A 24801-nucleotide genomic window follows, 5' to 3' on the forward strand; every position below is an offset into this window, starting at 1 on the left:
TTGAAAATCATTCTTGTAGACTAAATTTGTACAAACCTGTTGTATCATTTAAAAAAAAAATCATTCACGGAGGTCAAACTTTAGGATTCTTCAGTAATAAATCCTAACAATCCTAACATTTAACACAGACTTGTTTAACGCTTATCTTTTAAATAGACAATCCTTTGAATATCAACAATTTGCGACCGGTACTTGAAAGCATCACATCATCCCTGAAGTGCTCTACATTCCCACATGACGTGAAGGCAGCAGAGAACGACTGCAGGCAGAGGTGAAAAGTCTGGATCATGTTTGCATTCCAGCGGAGGCATACATGAACGATAAAGGACACCGTAAATAAAGATCATCAGGGCGGTAAGCAGAACACGTCGAGGTCCTGTCCACTTCGAGAAGACATTGATGTTGTTGTTAGCAAACCAGCTAGCACAAGCTGAAATTTGTTAGCTAGCTAACGGAGGACCCTGTTAGCTTACCGCCACCATCATCGCTCCTAGCCAGCTGTGCGTCGCCCTGTCCTCCTACGATGGGAAACACAGCCACTGCCAAGAAAGGCAATGAGCAAGAAAGCGGTAAGCATCTGAAACAATCAAGCTAGCTTGTTCGCTGTCCAACATTAGCCTATATACAGCGTTAGCGTCCTCATCATGCAGTCAGTAGTAGCAGCCTTTAGCTGTTGTAGTCCAGTATTAGCAGCCAGTTTTACAGGGGTATGAGCCGCAGAGAAGAACCATCTTTGGTAAGGTTGTTTATAAGGTGTGCTAGCTCCCACGTAATGATTTGTGTTTACTTCCCTAACTTGGGAAGAGTGCCACAGATGATGCAGTAGGCTAATGAACTGAACTAGAACAGTAATATCTCCATCCCTCTGTTGGGTCTTTTCCTCATCAATGAATGCAAATCCATGGCTTTAGCTCCATAAAATATTTTTTTTTCATAGTTTTAAACTGTAGTGTTGGCCTGAAGTTATCAGGGCCCCATGTTTAATTTCTAGAGCTAACATCAGCTGCCAGGAGCAAGATAACATCAGCAAACATTGGTTCCTACTAACGCTGCAGTAAAGGCCTAGTCCCTGCTAACAACAGGTTTTTAAAAACAACTTACTGTCAAGATGATCAAATGGCTTCTTTATGGGGGTTTATGTTTTAGATTTCCTTGCCGAACTAGGGGATAATATTACTGGCAGCTTCTTTAATCCAACCTTGTGTCAAATCAAATGTCAGTAAGTTTACTGTAAATCAAAATGTTCCGCCTTGATCACTGCTTCACACAGTGACATTAACTTGTGTTGATGCCACGACATCAAGATAAAGTTGTCCACCTCCAAGTCAAACTGCACCTGTTTAAACTCAGTTTTGCAGTTTATAGTTCACTGAACAGCAGTTGTGTTTCGTGCATTTGCCAGTAATTACGGGGGTAATCCACTAAACTGTACCATGCTGCTAGTAGTGTGTCTGGAGATTCAGACTTGACCTGCTTTCTGTTTGGCACTTGTCCATTCAGTCTCACAACCTTTCCACTCAAGCCACCTGTAGTTTCTGCAGGGAGGGGCTGAGAGGTGTGTACAGTAACACTAATGCACACTATAGAAAACATAAGCATTTTAAATCTGAGTTGTTTAGTCTGCTAGTGTGGGTTGAATCAGAATATTTTCAAGCCAAAGCCATGTTAAGAGTGTTTTTAACAAGGATGCAGCTGTAGGATCAGTTGGTAAGGATGCAGCTCTAATAAGAACTGCATTGTTTAGCTTTACCACCAGAGTGCACACTAACCTGGGGATTAGTTCCCTCCCCTGTAAGTGTTTCCTTATCAGCACTCTGAATGCACAGCTGCTTTGCAATGTTTTTTCTTTTACATAACATTAAGAGACTCATGCCATAGCATTCTTTTCCTACTTAGTCTCACTATGTGACATATTGTCCTCATTTGCATGGTACATTAATAAGTATTTTGAAATGACACCACTAAGAGAAATTAAATATGCAGTCAGCCGTTACAACTGAAGCAGAGTACTTAAACAGGAAGCTTAACTTTGTGTGGTTAGCCGAGCATTGCAGTGCACTCCACTGCATACAACAGGAAGCCAGTGTCACTCACTGGTCTTTGGTCTGAAAACGGTTACTTAGCCTTCAAGCCTTATCACTCATACATCAATAAAATGTCTCAGGGAAAGGATCAGTCTTTTGCAAGCCGTCTCTTCCACAAAGTTCGTAAGGGTAGCCAAGAGCAGAGGGGAATGGAAACTGAGGTGCCTCATATCTCTGACTTCACCATCATGTGGGATAAGTGGAGTAAGTGCAGTGTTTTGCTTTTACACTTTCATCGTGTCCGCCAGCATCTGCAGCTCAGAGCAGGACGAGTCTCAACTGGAGACTGGATTTAGATGAAGCTTGAAAAGTACAGCCAGTGACTAATCCATTTCAACTTAACATATTTTTATGCATGTGATTGTTCATTTAGCCATCTTTAACTGCAGTTTTTCAAACTTTGACCACTCTTTCCTGACCTTTTCTAGACTATCTTTTTTTAATCTGGTTTGTAACCATGAAACCCATTTTTGATCATCCAGAAAATTCAATAAAAGTGCCTTGAACAATGACTTTTTAGCACTTTGTAGCTCATTGTGGAGCTTCAGCCGCTTACATCATCTTGATATTTCCTGTTCTGTCATTTTCGTGGACCTGTTTTGCAAGTATGTAAAGTGTTGTTATGAGTGCCTTGCACAATGTCTATCATTCACTGTCGTTTTATATTCTTGGTATTGATGTTTGTTAAATAACAAGTTATCGTGTAAGATAATGACAGCCAGACATACTGCAAAGAGAGAGAGAAAGATAGTTATGTGTAGATATTTAGGACTCAGATTTTTAGCAGAATCAAGTCCTGATGGTAAGAAAAGTAGCTACACCTCTGGCTTTATAATTAAAATCGTAAAATTATAGAGATGTCACAATTGTCAAAACAGAACTGATGTGTTGAAAAGACAATTAAGCCCATGACTGATACCAGTGCCTGTGCTCTTCTTTTGAATGACAATATTTGCACTCATGTATGACAATGAAAAAAGATAGGGTTTTTCCGACAGGTCACATTTTCATCCCAATAGTGAATCCTTTCTCTGACTCGGCCGTTAGATGTGCTAAATCCAGTTTTGAATTGATTAAAAACAAAAGATAAACATCTGCTACTGATATCAGTTCTTGGCTAAATTATTTTCCGATAGCAGATGTCCATAATCAGGACCGGTATGGGCCATTACTGATATTAAACCAATGCCGCATTATATTATCAGCATGATATCTGTATTGGCAGATAATAGCTTTAATAGTTCATTATCGTATCGGCAGATATAAAAACTTCCGTTGATTTTCACAACATATAAACTGTAAATATCAGCCTAAATCAGAGGTAAAACTTGGTTGTATACGTGTAATATTTTATGAAGTTTTTGGCAGGGCCAGCAGACCTCCATCAGCCAAAGTCTTAGTCTTAGTTCGTCCTCATTTCTTCAACTTTTAAATGTGTTTTAAGGACTGAAGATTTATGTCTGAACTACATTTATATTTTTGTGTTGGTCGTCTGTATCAGCTAAAATGAATTTGTTAATGTTGTCCTATCAAATATTAGTAAAAATCCAAAATCAAGCATCCCTAATCGACAGAGGTGGAAAAAGTACATGTCTGTTGTACTAAATAAAAGTAGAGTTACTCTGGTTAAATTTAGCACAACATAAAACAAAAAGTAAGGAAATTTGTGTTTGGTACATTATTTCTTTGTTGTAATAATGCTTCTTGGTGATAAATTTTATACCATTAGAAAGCCTGTTTATTACCCTTTTAAATGGTGCCACCTTTGAAAGGAACATGCATTTGTGGGATGAGCAGCAAAGCTGAGTATGTGGGTTGCGCCCATGAAAAATGTGCAAAATCTTCTCTGCCAATGGCAAACAGCTGATTCTGCCATTGACTCTTGTGTGGTGTTTGGTGGATTGGACGATTGAAGTTTGAAGAAACAAGACATATTGACAATTTAACAATTTATTCATTTAACAAACAGGAGCCTCAGTAGCGTGTGGAAGAACCATACACAGCCACAACAGCCTGGCTCCTCCTCCTCATGCTGGTCACCAGCCTGGTCACACACTGCTGTGGGATGGCATCCCATTCTTCAACCAGCATTAGTCGCAAGTCAGCCAACGTGGTTGTGTTGGTTACTCTGGCACGAACAGCACACCCAAGCTGATCCCACAAGTGTTCAGTGGGGTTGAGGTCAGTACTGCTGGCAGGTCATTCCATCCTCTCCACTCCCAAATTCTGGAGGTAGTCTCTGTTAAACCCCGCTCTGTGGGGGTGAGTGTTGTCATCTCGGAGGATAGAGTTCTTGCTGACAGGGTGAAAAAACAGTATTCTTGGGGTGTTGCCCACTTCGCGGCCTGTCTCTGACATTTCCCGTTATATGGAACTTGGCCTTCAGTTTGGAGATGGTACTCGGGTTCACTCCAAACAATGCCGCAACTTGGTTTTGCGGAACACCAGCTCGAAGTTGCCCAACCGATGGGCCCTCTCCAGATCAGTCAAACGTGGCATGCCAATTCTTGAAGCAGACATCCACTGACCACTGTAGCAGGGCCCATGCTCACAGATGCTGCCAGTCAGGCACCTGATTGGCAGCACCTGGGGGTACCAGAAGCTCAAAACAAGAGTCAATAGCAATAGCAAAATAAGATGTTTGGCATTGGCAGAGAAGATTTGTAACATTTTCAAGGGCGCACCCCACATACTCAGCTCTGCTGCTCATCCCACAAATGCATGATCCTTACAAATGTGGCATCATTTAAAAGGGTAATAAACAGACTTTCCAACGGTATAAGATTTATTACCAAGAAGCATTGTTACAAAAAAGAAATAATTTGCCAAACACAAATTTCCTTACTTTTTGTTTTAAGTTTATAAATATATTTTAGTAAAAATAAAAGTATTTAATTTAAAATTTACTTTAAGTACTGAGTAGCTAATGAGTTATACAGTAAAATAAAATATTTCTTTACAAGAGAATATTGTAGACAACCAACCAGGTTGTCCAGGTAAAGTTACGCCTCTATAATAAACTAAAATACTCAGCAAAACTGACAGTTTTGACTCATAGAGTTAAATTTTATACTTCAAAAGTGTCTATATTGATCCACACTGCATGAAGTTAAACTTTTGAAATTGTTAATTATTTTTCAACATGACAGAGCTGCAGTAACTTAAAAAATCTGTGGGCAGGTGTGTGTCATCTCTGGCAAGAACAAAGCAAAGAGTCAACCTCATAACAAGGCAATGCATACAGATGAAGAATATACACTATGCATCCTTTAGGAGCACCCACAGTTACAAGCGGGAACTCAAACTGAGTGAATAACTTCACTAATGGTGCAAATGTGTTTCACATCAAAAACAACAACAATTAGCAGGAATAGCAGGAATCTGTTACAAAATATGAAATACATCTAAACACTCAAGAATGTGGTGGTGCACTCTGCCCACACATCCCTCAAGATTGGAAATCGCAGTGGGTGGATCTTAGATATATTAACTCTTTACAGAGTTGAACTAACACTGCTGGATCAACATTGTCAATTAACTCAAACACTGAAGATCATTTCACTCAGAATTAGAGTTAGAATTACACTTTGGGAGTTAAAATCAACTTACAAATGTTTAACACTGAGATATCAACACTCTGGTTTTAGCTTGGTCCAGCAGCTGTTTTGGGATGTGATTTGGAATCATTCTCTTTTTATGTTGTACTGTGTAGTTACCAGAGGTGAAAAGTACAAGAGTATTGTATTCAAGTAAAAGTAAAGTTACTCTGGTTAAAAAATAGTTGAGTTGAGATTAAAGTACTGAGTACTCAAAAAAGTAAAATGGCAAAAAACTACTCAAACACAGTAGTTTGAGTAAATATACTTATTTTCTTTCCACCCTTGCTAACCGATGCATATGGCCATCCCTGAAAATTTATATACAATATATATTAGAGTGGAATTTAGAACTAAATTTATTGTGCGATTCGGCTTTTTCAAGAGACAATGGAAAAAAAAAAAAAAAACTTCCTACCAATACAGTCTTGTTTTTTATGAAAAAGTACCTTGTAGGACATAGTCTCTGTCAAGTGTTTGGGTTAATGTGTTTTCTTCGGTGTCATTTTGTGGTGTGTTGCATTTAATCCACTTGAATCTCAAATGTTCTCGTTTGACGTACTTCATAAATGTTTCTTCCTCTCTTTCTCTTCTCCATCATTTCCATCCATGTGGGTGAATGTTCCTGCAAACCCTTGGTGAACTGTAGAGACTTTTGGTATGCTCATATTTCCATGAGCGATCCCAAGTCACAGAGTTCTTTGGCTTCTGTAGTGAAGACCTACTAAAACCTACATTTGTTTTTATATACCGGAAGATATTGTTAAGCTGAAAGTCAGCAGTCTTTCAATGCTAAATCTAAATCTACTAGTTAACATACTCACTATGACTCTGTGACTTTGGACATCTCATGTCTGCTGTGACTTTTACAATGCACTGTCTTTTTACTGCCTGCACTGTAGCGTCTGTTTTGTTCTGCATTTTGTCTTTTGTCACAGTCCGTTATTAATGCTCCCCTTCCCCTCTTCTGCTCCAACCTTCTCCTGAAAGGGATGCAGAAAGTTTGACTTCTGATTGGCTAAAAAGTCCACAAGAGCTCTTTGCATCACTTTATTCTTAAAGTTTCCTGCTTAGACTTGTGGTTTTGAGTTTTTTGAAGGAGGTATTTTTTGCTGCTCATTCAAGTACATTCCTGCATCCTCCAGTACTTGACATTTGCCTGACCTATAAATGCATTTGTTTTCCTGAACACGTGAACTACCTTTGTTTATTTTCCTGAACATGTTAAACTGGCCCAGTATTTCCCTCAACATGTTCCCTGACCTTGCGAGACTGCCAGAGGGCGAACTAAACATTCACATTGTGTCTCTTTTTACAGTGAAAGAGTTCTTAGCTAAAGCCAAAGAAGATTTTTTAAGAAAATGGGAGTGTCCACCACAGGTAGGTTGTTCTCATTTCAGGCTTTTATTTCCCTTAATATAGTGGTTTATTTTCTGATGTGGCAGAAAGATTAGACTTGTTGTATGATAGTGTCTGACTACTTCCTGGCTCAGATGTTCATGACTTTTATGCAAGCTGATTGCAAAATATCTTTTTTCCTGGCCTAAATAGCTGCAGTTAAACTTTCTTCCAGTCACTTTGCTGCCTCACTTTATTGATGCTGTGTTTCCTTCAGTGCACAACAGGCCTGGATGACTTCGATAGGTTCAAGACCCTGGGCACTGGCTCATTTGGCCGAGTCATGCTCGTCAAACATAAAGAAACAAACCACTTCTACGCCATGAAGATCTTGGATAAACAAAAAGTAAGGGTTTGTAAAAAAAATTAAAATGAAGCCTTCTTGCAAGAACTAGTGTCTGAGTTGGTGAGAAACATACTCCTGGACAAGTGTTGAGACACCACAAACTCTGTGAGTATATCATAAAAGGAAATGGAAAGTTTCCTGTCATGCAGCAGAGCGACTTATCACTGAAAACCTCAGAGGCATTTCACATGAGTTTTGATCCGTAAATACTGATGTGAAAGACGTAGAAGGGTTAGCGTGTTATTAGTTTGCTGCTCATGTAGCAGTCCTCCGCTCTCTTGTGTTTCACACTGTTGGTTAAAGATTCAAACCTGTCACAGAGCTTGAAGCCTTTTTTTGTCATAAAAACTTTGTCGGCTGAACTTTTATCAGCCCAGTACATAAAACAGCCAGGATTATTCTACAGTATGGTTTTAGTTTTTATTCCTCTTACACACCACAAATCACGTGTCACTTCCCTGCACAACATTTGTAACAAATATGCATTTAAATGATTGTTTCTTTACACTAAAAGGTTTTGCTGTCACAGCTTCTATCATTGTGTGCTAATGCAGTTAAGTGACCTTTGATTTTTCAGCTCTTTTCCCAGAGCTGCATGGGATTCAGTGCCCACTCCCATGTCTTGTTAGTTCAAACGTCCCAACAGCACCTTGGTTTTACATGCAAACATACAACTGTTGGAAAAACTGTTGTCAATTTTAGTTCTCTACAAGTATGATTTTTACAAAGATTAAATAAAGATGGGTCTGTTAATCTACCTGAATGCTTAAGATAAGCATACATGGCTATTCAAATCCTGAAAATCCTTTAAAGAACCTCACATTGTATGTTATGGATTCCTATGAAAACGCAGGTGCTCACATAATAATCATCATACTCTGCTTAATATACCTGTGGATTTTCTCTGTTTTATTTCAGGTGGTGAAGTTGAAGCAGATAGAACACACACTAAATGAAAAGAGAATACTACAGGCAGTCTCGTTTCCCTTCCTTGTCAGACTGGAGTACGCTTTCAAGGTACATGATGGCAACCTTTTACAACAGACATGTTTAACTAATGAGCGGTGTTGGCTTAATGCCAACTAGAGATGTGAGGATATGAACATTTCATATTATGATTATAGGAACCAAAATTATCACAGTTACCAGTTTTATTATAGTATTGTTATACTATAAAACACTAGTGTATAAGTTCAAATTTTAATAACAAATTTTCAACTAAAATGTAGGCTATGGTTTATATACCAGGGCGACTTATATACCTGTATAAATTGCCAGATACATGGTGTCATTACCACAAGTGCATGCAGCTGCAACTGTCAAACTCTGCATGAGACCTAATGCCACTGAAAATTCATCCCACTTCATTTTGTTGTGCAAGTTGAGGCTTTGGGTTCACTGCTCAGAAGGTGCTGGAATACGTGAAAATTCAAACCACACTGGCAGGGGTAGGCACCAGTTTTTAACTGCTTTTCCCCCTTGTTAGGTCATAACTGTGCATTTAGTAAATAAAACCATGTGGGGCTCTAGTTTAACTGAGAGCACTTTTAAGGACAACAGGTAACAGACGGAGAAGGGCAGATTTATAATCCAGATTTAATGGTAATTTGAAATGTTCAAAAACTACTAATAGGTACCAACATTGAAATCTTTTCTCCAAATTTTATGTTTAAAAAAGTTGCAGGATAGAGACTTTTTGTTTGCATTGTCATCAAATATTCAAGAGGTAAACATTAAGGATCTGTGTCCATAGCTAGCGTTTTTAGCACTGGCAGCACCAGTAACCTCATTTTCAGAGCATTTCTCAGAACGGTCTCTTTTCCACCTCTTCTTAATTTTGATTGACAAGTGTCATTGATCAGTGCAGCGCTGTTCCAAAGGTTGAATGGTTTTTAATTAAGAGCCCTTTAAGCGCAACAACAGGAACAGCTGACGCCCAAGGTGTTTTTTCTGCCCAGGGCACTGAGCGCTCAGAATGCTGTACTTACTACATTGGTTTTGAATCAAAAATAGAGTGACATCGAGATCGAAACACGGCACAAAATTTCAACATTATTCTCAAATATATGTAAATTTTCATGGTTAACATTATAACAGGTTACTATTTCATCCCTAATGCTAGAATAGAAAACCTTTTTCTCCTGTCACTTTGCAACCATCAGATAAAAACAGCCAGCCAGTTTTATCTTCATGATAAAAGAGCAGACTCTTGATATGTTGAATCCCTCGACCTTAAGACTTCATCGTTAAGATTAGCATGTTTCACATGTTTATATGAGTCTTTGTGTGATTGACAGGACAACTCAAACCTCTACATGGTGATGGAGTATGTGCCCGGTGGAGAGATGTTCTCACATCTCAGGCGAATCGGAAGGTTCAGGTACAGTGAACACAAATCATCTAGAGTATCTTACTATTGGATTGCCTTCAGAAGCTTAAGATCAATAAGGTCATGAAAGATTTATCTTGAAACAGTCGCTTTTTGAAAATGGCACTAAACCTGACTCTCCACTGTCCTTTCTTTCAGTGAACATCATGCAAGATTTTATGCAGCTCAGATAATACTCACCTTTGAGTACCTTCACTCTCTGGACCTCATCTACAGAGACCTGAAGCCTGAAAACCTGCTCATCGATCAACATGGCTATATTCAGGTACAAAGTTTATAGAAAGTTTGCAAAAAGTACAAGAAAGTAAAAGAAAGGACAAATTTCAGGATCTAAAACATTCACCAGCTGTGAGGAAATAATGTACCCACGTTGAAAACCAAGACTTTCCTTATTTGTAACTTTAAGATTAGAAAAATAATCATATCATAATCAGTGTTCCCATACATCCTGGAAAACCTGGAAAACAGACAACCAATTTTTCAGTAATGGAAAATAAAAGAAAAAGCTAAATGTCCCATATATTATGTAAACTTTCTCATAGTTTCATATCAGAGTTCCCCTAAAAACAGATGACATGAAATGGCTACATTATCTTAATGATCATTTTGAAAAGTGATGGTAGTTTACAGACAAAAGAATTAAGAACTGGCTTCATGCTAGCAGCAGCACCATCAGACCTGTCTAAAAATGTATCTTTCTGAAGTCTGCTGCATAAGATTATTTGTGCAAGAATATTTATTTTTTTTATCGTTTATACATTGTTATTTTAATAAGGCAGATTCAAGAAGCTCTCTTTGTTTCCTAACCTCATCTAGTGTTTGTTTTTTTAGTGAAAACAAGAGGAAAAATCAGGTTATAAATGCCCAAACTATTATTGTCAGGTTTTTTATAGACTTAAATTAAAGTGCTATACATCTGCAGATGTATAGCTGTATTATTCTAGGGTCAATTTGTCATAGTTTGTAAGCATGTAAGAGTTCATGCTTATATCCATAGACTGCACATCTTCTGAAACGTTCCTGTCATACCAGCTGTCAGGGAAAATGTACTAGAAAAATATGTTTAGAAAAGAGCCAGAACCCTTTAAGTGAAGAAACATTTGCTTTAACACATGGTTATCCTGCAAAAGTATTGTAACAAAGTTTTGCCTCAATTATGCCTTTGTTTGTAAGTATTGCATCTGAAGCAGGGTAATATTTGTGTCCCAGTGTGTGGTAGCACTGTTCTGCCCTGCTACCCCATCATCACACATAGCCAACGTCATCCCCATGTTACACATGTGTTACTACCTCAGTTGGTAGATCAGAGGTGCAACAGCTTTGGCCCACTGTCTCTGTGCATCATTCGTTGCAGTCAAAGCATAGCAGAGATTGAAATATCCTGCCAGCATTTACTGATTAATAGCATCCCTATGGCTTTCACTTCGTTCTAAGGCTGGCCACACAACATGATTTTTACCTCCGCCAAGGAGGTTATGTGATTGGGTGGGTTTGTTTGTTTGTTAGTTTGTTTGTTGGTTTGTTTGTTTGTTAGCAACATAACTCAAAAAGTTGTGGACGGATTTTGATGAAATTTTCAGGAAATATCAGAAATGGCATAAGGAAGAACTGATTAGATTTTGGGAGTGATCCAGATCACCGTCTGGATCCAGGAATGTTTTTAAAAGATTCTGTACTATTGGGAGATAGGGCTAATGGTGGAGGTCTGCACTCTCTGAGTGCTTTTCTAGTTAAATCTGAAACAATTTTAAAAGCGTGGGAGACCACAGATATGAACAAGCTGACACGCCAGATGGATTTGTTTCACACATCCATCTGGGAAAGCTTCAATAGGAAGCATTTGGGAAAAGGCAGAGGCTTTAAAACAAACTCGGAGTGTGATTGGATGAACGTTCTGTCTGTCACATCTCTACGGGCAAATCAGAGCAACAAAACACATGACATAGCAGCTATCAAGCTGCACGTGCGCTGCTACTGAGGAATATTGCGAAACATGGCGACTATAGACATGTAAGTATTTGACTATTGTCGTTCTTGAAAAGAAAACAACTCACTGCTGTTCTTTGTTCTTCTTTTAACAAAGAAATGTCGTCAAGTTCTGATAAAACTGGCGCTTTAGCAGCATCCACGCTAAGCTCTTCTGCCATAATTGCACTGGCCTCTTGCTGCTGCTTGTTTACGTCACAACTCTGCCGCGCCCGAAAGTACTGCCCCTCGTCGCTGATTGGTCCTGTCACTCTCTAACCAGGCCCAAACGGTTCAGACGGGAGCTTTGCAAGATGGATTCGCCAGTGAAAAAACAAGGAAATGGCATATCCATCTGCTTTGCAAGGTTAAGATATGAGGGCAATTTCAAAAGATTTTTTCATCTTTAATCCTCTGAACGCACACACTAGACGACTGAGCCAGACTGTCAGATCACTGGTCACCACTGCTGACTTGCCAATGACCTCGGTGATCACGTGACTTCAGAAAAAACAAACACGGATGTCTGTCGATATCCTCTTGCTGTCCCTCTACAACCGGCTGCCCCGGCATGTGTTACAGGTGAAGCAAAATCATAAAACATGAGAAAGACTTAGAATGAAATCCAGGCTGGAACTAAGTTAAAGCTGTGTTTATGGTTGTGAGCGGTGATATTACGTATGATCCGGCTGTGACTCTACCCCATCTGCTCGCTCTCATTGGTTGTTGTGGGTACTTAGTCAGAGGCACTACGACCTAGAATCATAGATATCAAACGTGTTTGATATTTAAGATTCTGGATTTTGGAGGCTACGACGTGATTTGGAGCAGTAAAACAATTGTGTTGACACCACACACGAGGATTATTCAGGCAAACAGTTGTTTGCGATGAGGCTCCTTTCAGGATATGCCCCCACAATCGTTGGGGAGGCAAATCTTGCCCCAAAGCGGGCTTAAAATCCAGTAGTGTGTGGCCGGCCTAAGCCAGAACTACAATGTTGTTTTTTTGTTTGCTGCAAATTAAGCTCTATTAAAGTACATATAGTAGAGCTGTTTATGAAGGCAGGTAACAAAACAGACTAATTACATTTCTTTCTTGAAGTTTTACTGAAAAAAGATACATAAATGCTCCTGTTCAAACATGAAATGTTGTGTATGTTCACCTTTCTTTGTGAACTAATTTCCATGTTTTGTTCCTGTTGTTCTTCCTTCAGGTCACAGACTTTGGCTTTGCTAAAAGAGTAAAAGGCAGAACTTGGACGTTGTGTGGAACTCCTGAATATCTGGCTCCAGAGATCATCCTCAGCAAGGTAAACAAACATTCAACTCCTTTATAGTCCAGAAATCACTGTCAGGGTAAGTCTAATTTAAAATGATATCAAGCCAATTACAGGTGAAATTATAAGAGATTACAAAACAATTAAAAAAACGAATCCACAATGATTGGAGGGCATACCCTAAAATGGTTCTGCATTAATTTAATGCTTGAATAAAATACAGTTTTAAGCCAAAGTTGGAGTAAAATAGTCTTTAAAAGTATTCATAAATAAAAATCAGTACAAACAGTTAAAATACAATCCCAGTTGAACCGAACAGTGGAAACCATAAGCTGCTCTGCCCCCGCCATTTTCTGACCCTGTTTAGGGCTACAACAAAGCTGTGGACTGGTGGGCACTGGGAGTCCTCATCTACGAAATGGCAGCTGGTTACCCTCCTTTCTTTGCTGATCAGCCAATCCAGATCTATGAAAAGATTGTGTCTGGCAAGGTAAGAAAAATAGCCAGTTTAAAAAGTGGGTATTTACAGTACATACACTTTTATTTTCTTTGTTTCCCTTTTAACTAAGATTTAGATTAACTGCTCAATAATCCAGTGTTTTTTTTCCCCCTACAGGTACGATTCCCCTCTCACTTTAGCTCAGACCTGAAGGATCTGCTGAGAAATCTGCTGCAGGTTGACCTGACAAAGAGATTTGGCAACTTGAAGAATGGCGTGAATGACATCAAAAATCACAAGTGGTTCTCCACAACAGACTGGATTGCCATTTATGAGAAGAAGGTGGGTAATTATTTTTTTCAGGCATATATTTCTGAAGTCAAGGAGCATGTAAAGATGCATCTCCTCCCTATTATTCCATTTTTGTTAAAATATTTTACATAAAGTATGCATACAGTCATTACTAATTTTGACTAACTACATATTTATACAATACAATACGTATTTGTTTGTTCCCATTTCAAATGGGTCGTGTTCCTCATTAACTACTTGTATCCATAACCAAAAATCCAGTTTTTGGTGACCGTAATGCAGTCTCACAATTGTTTCTATCTGAAGTTGTCCTTGGGGCTGTTTTTAAGCTGATCTTTAACATTCAAAATACCAATCTTCTAAGAATTAATATATCTATAAATATCTTTGTCAGTACTCATGTAAAAATCAAGATTCAGCATGGTTCCAGCATGGTTTTCTCATCCAGGTCGAACAAAACATTTTAAAAAGTCTTAAATTTGAACCCAGTTCAACATATGGATTGTGATTAAACCCTGAAAAACGTTGCCAAAAACTATTTTTTTTACAACCAATTTAATGCCTTGATTTTGGTCAAAGTTGCAGATAAACTGTATCTTGGCAGCCCTGATGGCTCCAGCAGTGAAAACCCTCCCAAAAGCTCAGTTCAGGCCAAAGGTTTTGTGACTAGTTGAGACATACAACTACTCTCGCTGCTCTGCAACATCCTGAAAGCCTGCTAGTTCACACCAACGCAACTGCTGAGACAATGTGTCGTTTTCATAGCATTAACTCTCGTAGCCACTCAATTTAAAGTCATTTAATTCTTCAGTTACTGCGTAATAAATGTCTCTAAAAGGACAGTACTGTGCATTAACTGCATACTGTTTTTTCTGTATCTTTATCATCATGATAACATGAGGCTGTATGATTCCTGCATCAATGATTCATCGCTTGTTATATGGCAGCGCAATTTCACAGCACGTGCAAACAAAAAATGCCTTGCTGACTGAGTCTTGTTTCTTCTAAGATATCTGCTGAAAACAGTATTTTTTCTACTGACATAATTCAGCTGTTACAGCCTTGAATTCCTCTTGTATTGGCAAGTATTTTGCTGTGTGCCCTGTTTACATGCACAAGTGTTTATTAGGCAGAAGTTACTGTTTGATGAGTTTATTTTAAAAGATAGGTGTAATCATTTCTGTAATTCACAACATGATGTCGTCTAATTAAACAAATATTGTTGGTGTTTACAGCTCTTCAAAACAAGATTTATCAGTGACCAAAAACCACCTGTTTTTGGCACTGCTGCAACTGTCTTAGTGTGACGTGAATCTTTGGTCTGAACTGAGCTTGGAAGAACTTGTAGAACTTAAACTGTTTGCCTATAAATACACAAGCTGTGGTTGGGTATATTTAAATATGTTGTCAGGAACCAAATATCCTAATTTTCTTCTCCATATCAGGTTGAAGCCCCCTTTACACCAAAGTGCAGAGGACCAGGAGACACGAGCAACTTCGACGACTATGAAGAGGAGGACATTCGCGTCTCACAAACAGAAAAGTGTGCAAAAGAGTTCGCTGATTTCTAGTGAGAGTGGGCCAGAGTCCCATCAGGGCTCTCGCATTTCGGTATATTTGCACTCTCTTGAGGGTTAAGGTGAAGCTGAGGCCGTCTCGTGTTCAAAACCAATGCCTCGTTCCTTCATTCCACACAACTGAATGAGGTCCTTCTTGCCATGATCCTGCGTGCAGTTAGCACTAACCTATACACAGGCACATTATGCAGACACAGTGTGCTGCAACACAGAAATACTAGACCATATTTTTCATTTTTTATTGATTTGTCTTTTTTCATGTTTGCCACTTCTGAAAAGCCTCCGTTCTTATTTTAGTTCAAATCATTATTTGAAAAGCAACATTTAAAATTATACCCATGTTTATGTGGCACAAAGAGAGACCGATTGTATTAGCTGGTATTGCACACTTTGTGATATAAGCTTTGCAAAAATAGATTTTTTTTTTTTTTAACTTCGGGTTTGCATTTTAAACTTTTTTTTCTTTTTTTGCTTATGCATTATCTGTTACACGCCTGAGTTTGTTCTAAGGTTCAGTCTATAAGTCATCAATCATGAACACTTTCAGCATAAACTGTATTCATTTATTCATCATTCTGGTGTCCTTAAGACCTAGAACCACAAATTTGTGCATATAAGAATATACATATATGAAACATAAGATTTCAAAAAGAAGATGGTTTTTCATGAAGGAAAAGCAACTCTGAAGACTTCTTGAAGAGATGGATTGATGATGACAAGTGTTTTATGGAGCAGAAACTTGTCAGTGCCGTATTCACTGATCTATTGTAGCATTGTTTCATTCATATCTAGTCACAGGACATTTACTTTTACCTCAGGCATGGTCTGGTATTAGAAGATTTTGAATGAGATGCTATATTTTTCAGGTACAACTCTGTCTCACAAGGAAGAAAATCTGAAGCTGTTTGAGTTTTTTTTGTCTCTAAGCATCTGTTGTTGGCATGTCCAAAAATCAATGAAGTGCTGTTGTGGATGCAACGCAGTGTTGGTCAGGGCATACTTTATCCATTAGGGGTCGTGCTTTTTTTTTTTTCTAAAGTCTAACTGCGCTTTAGCAAAGCACTCAAAAGACATTGTGTAATTGCCATATTTGTTTTACCTTCATTTTTACATTTGCATGTATGTAACTTTTGTATATCAGTGTCACAACAAGCTAACAATTCCCAGAAAGTGTTCCATTTATTTGGTTGTTGCTTTGTTTCTTTTAATTGTTTCACAACCTGGCTCATTGATGCTTGGCTTTTTTAGGCCACTTTTATTCAAGTGACATACTTATTGCATAATCCAGTGAAACAAAACTATATCATTTACCATGAATTAATAATCACAGAAAACTAATATATCATAACCTTAGAGTATTCACTGATCTTCTTTACTTGGCTGACACATGTATTTACCTCAACTATAGCTTTCTAGTTTATTTGCAACCAGTTTGTACACTGTGACAGAGCAGTATGTGCTCAATCTTCCTCTCCACACTGCTCAGGCTGAGTGATGGCAGTTAAAGAACGATAACAGACGAAAATGATCTTGCATTGTTACAGATATTCATAGGGAAAAAGGTCAAGAATCAAAATTTTGAAGAACATTCTTTCATTGTCAATCACTCCAGTTGTTTTATGTATTTATCTAATATATGTTTCCCCTTAAGACGATTTAAGATTGATAAGGGATTTTTTTCTACACTGGTCACCATTAATTTCCTGTTCATCATGACACTTCGTGTGCCCTTACTTATTCATGTGTATGTAACAATGTTTTCAAATGTCAAATACCTGCAAGGCCATTGTATGGACATGTTGAGCTTAGATATCAGAGCAGTCCCATTTGCTTCTGCAGTCTCTGATTCCTTACAGGGAAGTTTGTCCGTCCACAGGGACGTCACACCTTGAGGTTATTTTCACTTGGCCTGGTACTCTTGGTTTCAAGGAAATCAAAGTTTATTTATTTGTCATCTTGTTGGAATCAGTAATTTATTGTTAAAAGTCATGCAATTCAGTCTTTCTGCATAAAGTTTAATCATTATTTAACATGGTGCTCAAGTGTCTGTTGAAGAAAAGATGAAATTTCAGTAATCTAAGAGATCCAAATGTGAAAAGTTTTGAGTGCTGATTTTAGGGTACTGATTTAATGTATAAGGATATTGGCTATATTTGTCACCTCCTGTATTCATTTTTAAACAGTTTTGTTTGTTACGTTTCCTTTTTTTATTATTTATATTGGAGATGTCTTCTAACTTAAATTTTATGTTTTTTAACTTACATAGTTCTCTGTATATAGGGAGACAGCAACCATTTTATTCACAAAGTTGGTATCAACAGCAATTATATTTGGATTATTTATTTAAACTTTTTTTTTTATTTGTCCTTAAAATAAAAAACCTTTATGGTAGAAAACCAGATTTCAAAAGCATTGACGCCTGTTACACTCAATAAAATATTAGCCTTTTTATTGAACTCAGTTTTTGATTTCCTTAAGCTTATTGTTTTTTATTCCTTACTCCAACAATCATGTTATCAAGGATGATCCAAAATTATTATTTTCCTTGATCAGAATGTAATTGCATTTTTCCCCTTTTATGTTTTATTATTTTTAAGAGAAACTTTGAAAACTACACCTGGAAATTCAGCATGTTTCAGTCCAAACTGCCTGTGTAAGCCTTCCCAGAGAGTTTGTGGGTAACCCACAGCTCTTTTCTTGTGTCATTTATCCCCCATGTGTGTAAACGTTTGTCATATTTGATGTTACATGATGGCACTTTTTCCTGAGCCACATCGCACTCCTGACTGAAGGAAATCAGTTTGAGTTGTTCATAGCTAGTCACACATGCCAGTAGGGGATCAATTATCTGAAATGTGTCTGTATTTAGTTTGTGTGATATTTTGCACATCATTTAGTTGGCTGACACGTTTTTCCCACTCATATTTACTTGTGTTTGCAAGGGAAGTATACTTTGCTGTAGCAGATTTTATGTAATAAAGGATACGTCACTATAATAAATTGTTTTTAATAAAAAAAAAAGCAAGTGTTTATTCTTTATTGGGACAACGAATACTATTGTGCGTTTCCTACACTATCAGTGACGTGCTCTGGCATGGTTAATCATATTCACCAACAAACGGTGGCGTCAAACGGAAAAACTTCACTTCCCATGATCCTCTGCTGTCATGTGGGCGAAGGAAGCTAAACCGATGAAGAGGTGCTAGTTGGCTTTACTTGATTAAATTCTGATTTTATCAAGTTATTGCCATCGTTAATTATTTTGTAAATTAGTTTGGATACTTACGACCTTTTTTGTTTACGAAAGTTCGTGTTTATCGTTGAAGAACCGCTGTTGTCAAGCAGGAATCATCCAAAAATAAGGTAACTGTTAAATTTTGAAATAGCGAAGACAGCTAACTATCCCTGTTAGCTAAATACCAAAATGCAGCGATTAAATGTCACTTATCGCCTTGTAACATAAGGTCAGTTATTTAATGTCCTTCGACAAATTTTTAACGTAAACTTTGTTCACAGTGTGACAATTAATAAAAATCTTTAAATAATGTTATTTTGATATTTTAACCCAGCTAACGAATTTCAGGTCATTATTTTAACACTCTCCCAGTTATTAAAGCACTGATAGCGTTAGCAGTCCTTTTCTCTTAAGTGCTGTATATAAATGTCCTTTTGAACGCTTTACCAGCTTCTCCATTTTGCTGTCACTGCAGTGAGGTTATCCAATGGATGCCAGACTTCGAGAAAGATACAACGATGGTGTTTAAGCTGCAAACGCACCGAGTCCCTCTTTGAGACGACGTCTGATGAAAACTCATTACAGCGTTACAGACCGTAAGACACTCATGTAGTATTCTGTCAAATATCTGCTTAAAGTTCAGATAGAAATGTCTCAGTGAATCTCTATGGTTGTTTCTGTCAGCTACTCGAATGATTAAGATTGATCAGCCCCTCGGGTCAATGATAGCTTCGTAGTTAAGTTATGATTTGTGACAAAGTAATGTTTAGAGTAGTAGGTCAGCATGAAGGCCAAAATGTCAGGCTGACAAGAGGGTTAAACGTATATCAAATCATGTACAAACATATCATTGACGGGAAGTTGTTTTATGCGGTGTATTTGATCAAACTGATCTTATATCAGGGACAAAATTTATATCTACACCATTGCAAAAATCAGAGGTCTTACCGCTGTTAATTTGATTCAATACAAAAGATACCGTGCCTTTAAAAAGTGTTCAACCCCTTGGATGTTTTACCCTTTTATTGGTTTTATGAGTTTATCACGGTCAATATAAAGTTGGCATTTTGTCAAAACAAATAACAAAAAAAAACTCTTCATGTCAAAGTGAAAACAGTTTTTTTTTTTTTACAAAGTAATGTCAGATAAATAAAAATCTAAGGTAAAGTAAGTGACTGAATAAATATTCATCCCCTTCATGTCAGTAGTTTGTAGATGCACCATTGGCTGCAATCACAGCACTGAGTCTGTGTGAATAGGTCTTAGGTTTGCACATCTGCAGCCTGTTGCACCAACAATGCTTAAGTTCTGTCTTAATTGTGGTGTAAAGTCCACCCTAACTCTACATTGAAACTATAACTTAAGTTGTTTCATTGTTTGGTTGTGCCACGGAGGCGTAAGGTTGATCCAAACTAGCAGGGCTTTACGTCCAAACCAACCAAAATATTGTAGCAGATTAGACGTTTTTACTTAATTTAACCAATCCCTGAAAAGCATTTTTTAACCCAGTCTTTATTACAGATGCTAATGGCTAAAAATTACTTATGCTAACTACTGTTAATCCACAAACCATCATCGAGTGTGGATGAAAAATATGACAACAAATATTTCTTTAGTGATTACCAAAGCCTGAACCCTAAATTTAGGGCCAGTATAATTTACAGCACTGACATCAAGTGGTTAAATTGCTAACAACATGAGATATCTGAACCGCGGTCAGCGCAAAACATCTCCACACATGGAAAACAACATTATTATTGATCCTGGAGAAAATACTGCTGACAACAGATTGCCAGTAAAAATCCTCATCTCCTCGTCATCCCCTGAGTTATTCCGTCTCTCAGAACTATCACCATGATAGCCATATTTTACGGAGGACTTTACACCTAATAGGAAACGGTGTAATATTTAGTTTATAACTTTAGCCTATGTTGAAACTATTTCAGCTGGTTCAACACCTTGAATATTAGTAGAGCATAAACTCTGAAGTAAATAAGAACTTACATTCGAACTAGGCTACGCTGGTAGTGGTAGCTGGTGTAACCCATTGCTGGACACTGCAATTTTCCTCCATTCTTCTTCGCAAAGCTGCTCAAGCTCTGTCAGGTTGCACGAGGATCAGGCATCAGCAGCCCTTTTCAAGCCACAAATTCTCTATTGGATTGAGGTCTGGGCTTTGATTCAGCCTCTCCAGAACATTCATCTTGTTGTCTTTAAACTATTTCTGTGTAGCTTTCACTGTATGCTTTTGGTCACTGTCTTGCTGGAAAATAAATCTTTTTCCAAAGCTGAAGTTCTCTTGCAGACTGAATAAGATGGTCATCCAGGATTTTCCTGTATTATGCTGCATTCATTTACCTTTACAAGCCTTCTAAGGCCAGCTGCGAAGAAGCCTCCCCAAAGCATGATGCTGCCAACACCATGCTTGACTGTGGAGATGGAGTGTTTGTAGTGATGTGCAGTGATTGGTGTCTGCCAAACATAGCGTCTTGTCTGATGGCCAAACATCAGATTAAAGAACTTTGTTTTATGTGACCATAGAGTCTCCTTCATGCCTTTTGGCAAACTCTCGTCAGGATTTCATATGAGTTTTTTCTACAGCAGCGTCCTCTTTGCCACTTTCCTCTAAAGGTTTGACTGGTGAAGAACCCAGGCGACAGTTGTTGTATGCAGAGTCCCTCCCATCTCAGCTGCCAAAGCTTCAGAATAGACATAGCTGTCTTGCTGGCCTCCCTCACTAGTCTCTTTTTGCACGGCCACTCAGTGTGCCATTTCCCTTCCATTTTTTGATGATGGATTAAAACTTCCGGGGATGTTCAGTGCCTCGGAATTTGTTTTTTTTTGTATCCATCCCTGACTTGTACTTTTCAATAATTTTCTCTCTGAGTTGCTTGGAGTGTTCTTTTGTCTACATGGTGTAATGGTAGCCAATACTTATTAACTAGTAACTGGACTTTCCAGACACAGGTGTCTTTTACTAGGGAATGCAAGCATAGTATGTCAACAGCGGACTATTTGACCTTTTGGGGTTAATTTATCATCCTTTCCGCTATAAGTCCATGATATTATTATTATTTTATTTTATTTATTTATTTAATTTTTTTTTTGATAATTTTATTTGATGCTCAGGGTTTACAGTTGATAACAACTTACATCATTTTGGGTCATTAACATAAATGTTGCACAAGGGGGGAGAAAAAGGGGATAGTTTAATACATTACAACAGAGAACATCCTACAAGAGAGGACACAGGGAGTATTAGCTATGTCCTCCCAGGTTAATAGAGAAGAAAATAGAATTTAAAAGAGAAAAAGAAGAAAAATAATAATGACAATCATTTGTGCTTTCAGCAAGTTCATCAATTTCAAAAAGTCTACCACAGCATGAAAAAAAAAAGGAAATAAGGAAATCTTGGTGAGAAGTAAGAGGAAAAATCTGGACTTCCGCTGTTTAACTATCTACGTATATCCTATAAAGAGCTATTCTAAAAAGTAAAAAATGCAAGAGATCTGTCTGCAGAGTGACTCTTAGATTATAATTGGAATAAATTGGAATATATTCATCAGAGAGCCTATAGTTAAATGTAATTAATTAAGTCCATTAAATTAAGTCCATGATATTATTGCTTCCGCCATTGGGTGAGTACATGTGGAAGTTAAAAGGTTAATGTTTGCTTGAATGTGTGGTTTTATGTAAGATTATTTGGCTTAATGTCCTCAAAAGTTAACTTTTCCTCATCAATGTGTCCTTGGAGCTCTGTGACCCACTGACCTCCTGGTGACCTTTGCTCTCGCTGCAGGATGAGACTTAATGTTGTTAGAGTGATGATTTACAATTGGGAGTCTGTACATTGTGTTTTATTTGAAAGAAGGGGATATTCTACGCTTGTGACTTCCTGTTTGGAGCTTTCTGATCGACAGGAATTGGCATGGTTTGGCAGCGGCCAGTGCTGAAAATAGACCTGCAACGTATCCCCAGCAAAGCGTAGCGGATTTGATTGAGCCGCCAGTGCCGGACTGGAGTGCGGGCAGTGGAACTGCTCTGATTGGCTAGATAGGGAGTGATTCACTCCCCAGTATGATTCACTGGTGGATTGCCCGGCTGCTGTATGTGAAAATTGCAGGTTCAACTGATTTATAAAATCAATAAAAGTGTTAAACAGGCAAGGGGATGAATAATTCTTATAGGCGCTGTACACGCATTTAATAGAAGCTTTGAACAGCTTTCATGGTTGTTTATTGCCATTTACTGAGTTTTGAAGTCGATGAAAGTTTCAGACTTGGTAAAAGATTCTATATATTGTTAAACCTTTTTTTCAATTACAATTATTACTGTATCATTGTATCAATCTGTTTCTTTTATTTACAGCCAGCATGGAAGACAAGGCAAATGGCTCTGTTGACACCAAAAGGTAATATTTTCAATTAGTGTAAGACACCCTATGTTGAGAGATTTGAAAGATTGTGGTAAACAGATGTTACAGTTGGAAGTGCACGCATGTTAAGATGAATCTAATCCCTGTGACGTCAGCCCGGTGGAGAACGGTCAGCTGCCAGACCCCGCGAACTGGGGGGTTGCTGATGTCGTCAATTACTTCAAGGCAACAGGGTTTGAGGAGCAAGCCACAGCTTTCCAGGACCAGGTTGGTGTGCTCCTTTTGTTGAAAAAAATTACCATCATGTTGTAAAAACAATAAAGTCAAACTTATTTGTCTCTTCACCTGACAGGAAATTGATGGCAAGTCTTTGCTCCTGATGACACGTAATGACGTCCTTACTGGGCTGTCAATTAAGCTCGGTCCTGCACTGAAAATCTACGAGTACCATGTAAAGCCACTGCAAACTCAACACCTGAAGAGCAACGCCTCGTAGCAGCATAGGCTGTCCCCAACAACCACCTCAGTGACAATCATCGTGTCAGGAGTCCCCAGGTTAGCTGCAGCTTCAAAGACTCCTCTGGCTACAGTGGCACCTTAACAGGATTTGAATGCTGTATGTTTTTATAAGCGAGAACTCCGAAAATGGGTTGCACATGGAGTCCACTCAGCTGTTTACCCTTTCAGCCATTCTTATGTCTGCTGCTTGAGATTTGTATTTTATTTTTGTCTGTCTTTTATTTAAACGAAGGAAATTTGAGGACAAAACTCTGCGGGTATAATTATTTTCTTTTTTAAGTGAGTATGTTTTTGTGTGAGATGTGAATTAACCTATGTTGGTTTAAAAAAAAAGTATTTGTATATAAGATGATATATAGTTGAAAACTGTGTATGTTCTATCATCTTTGAAAACTTTGATACATGCAGTAAATTATTCTAATGCATCCCATTTGTCCTAAATCAGTTTTATGCTCTGAACTGTGCAGCTGAGTCCATGAGTCGTCTTTAGCATGTAACAATGAAGCATCTTGTTTTCCTTGACATGAGCCAATCAAAAGCCTCTATGTTCCTGCACACCTACAGTACATTATCCAGGCTCAAGGTTCTTGATATAAAAAATATTTATGTGTATATATTCTTATGTTCCTACCTGTGGTGCTTTCAGCATTGTCACAAAGACAACTGTATTGAAGTGTGTATGACCAATGTATATGTGAAACATTACACTGGAGTTTGAAATCTAAATCAAAGATTTGCAATAAATGGTGCTCCTTTCTCACCAAAGAACAATACTGGTGTATGAATACTTTTATAGAGTTTGCTCTATTTTATTAAAGTGCATAAAGGGATCCTGTGACTTGACTTTCTCAGCCCTTGTAACCTGACTTTGAGTAGCGGCAGATACCAAGTACTGTATGGATCTGATTTGGTTCTGAGCTCAAGAGCTCATTCTGCTTAAGCTGCACTGTTTCATAATGAACGTTAAAGGCAGCCATCCCTAAACTTTTTCTTCAGGGTTCCTGCAGATCCTTGAAAGACTTAAACAGGCTTAAACTGCCCATTTGAAACTTAAGGCCAGAAAACGTCTTAAAAAGTGGGATTTTTACCTGTTAGAGGTCTTCGATTTTAGCAGGCACTTTGAGTAAGATGTGTCCTTATTCAATCTTTGTTTTTTCCCTGATCTTATATGATTTTAATCCTCTTCCCTAAAATTTGTTCTATAGATATTCTACATATTTCAGTGTTGGACTTTCTAAATTTCCTTTAGGAGGATTCCAGACCCCTTTACGATTTTGTCTTGTGCATAA

The 24801-nt window shown here is 38.0% G+C and overlaps 2 protein-coding genes across 4 annotated transcripts; both read left to right on the forward strand.

The window, feature by feature from the left end:
* Window positions 1-245: 245 nt before the first annotated feature.
* prkacba (protein kinase, cAMP-dependent, catalytic, beta a) lies at window positions 246-17832 on the forward strand. Of its 3 annotated transcripts, XM_041790971.1 has the most exons (11): window positions 246-569; window positions 6330-6338; window positions 6999-7060; window positions 7296-7424; window positions 8343-8441; window positions 9722-9804; window positions 9952-10078; window positions 12993-13088; window positions 13423-13545; window positions 13672-13836; window positions 15252-17832. In XM_041790971.1, exons 1-11 carry the CDS (start codon window positions 524-526, stop codon window positions 15375-15377), a joined length of 1065 nt encoding a protein of 354 aa, XP_041646905.1. In that variant the 5' UTR covers window positions 246-523; the 3' UTR covers window positions 15378-17832. The 3 variants fall into 3 exon arrangements, with proteins under 3 accessions (XP_041646905.1, XP_041646906.1, XP_041646903.1); XM_041790972.1 differs by lacking the exon at window positions 6330-6338; XM_041790969.1 differs by lacking the exons at window positions 246-569; window positions 6330-6338 and adding an exon at window positions 1771-2288.
* Window positions 17833-18560: 728 nt separating this feature from the next.
* On the forward strand, window positions 18561-24283 carry samd13 (sterile alpha motif domain containing 13). The gene is made up of 5 exons (XM_041790736.1): window positions 18561-18746; window positions 19094-19214; window positions 22987-23029; window positions 23149-23260; window positions 23346-24283. The coding sequence occupies exons 2-5, from the start codon at window positions 19187-19189 to the stop codon at window positions 23487-23489; spliced, it is 327 nt and encodes a 108-aa protein (XP_041646670.1). The 5' UTR covers window positions 18561-18746; window positions 19094-19186; the 3' UTR covers window positions 23490-24283.
* Window positions 24284-24801: the final 518 nt, after the last annotated feature.

Source organism: Cheilinus undulatus, linkage group 7 (genome assembly GCF_018320785.1).
Source record: "Cheilinus undulatus linkage group 7, ASM1832078v1, whole genome shotgun sequence".
Lineage (NCBI taxonomy): Eukaryota > Metazoa > Chordata > Actinopteri > Labriformes > Labridae > Cheilinus > Cheilinus undulatus.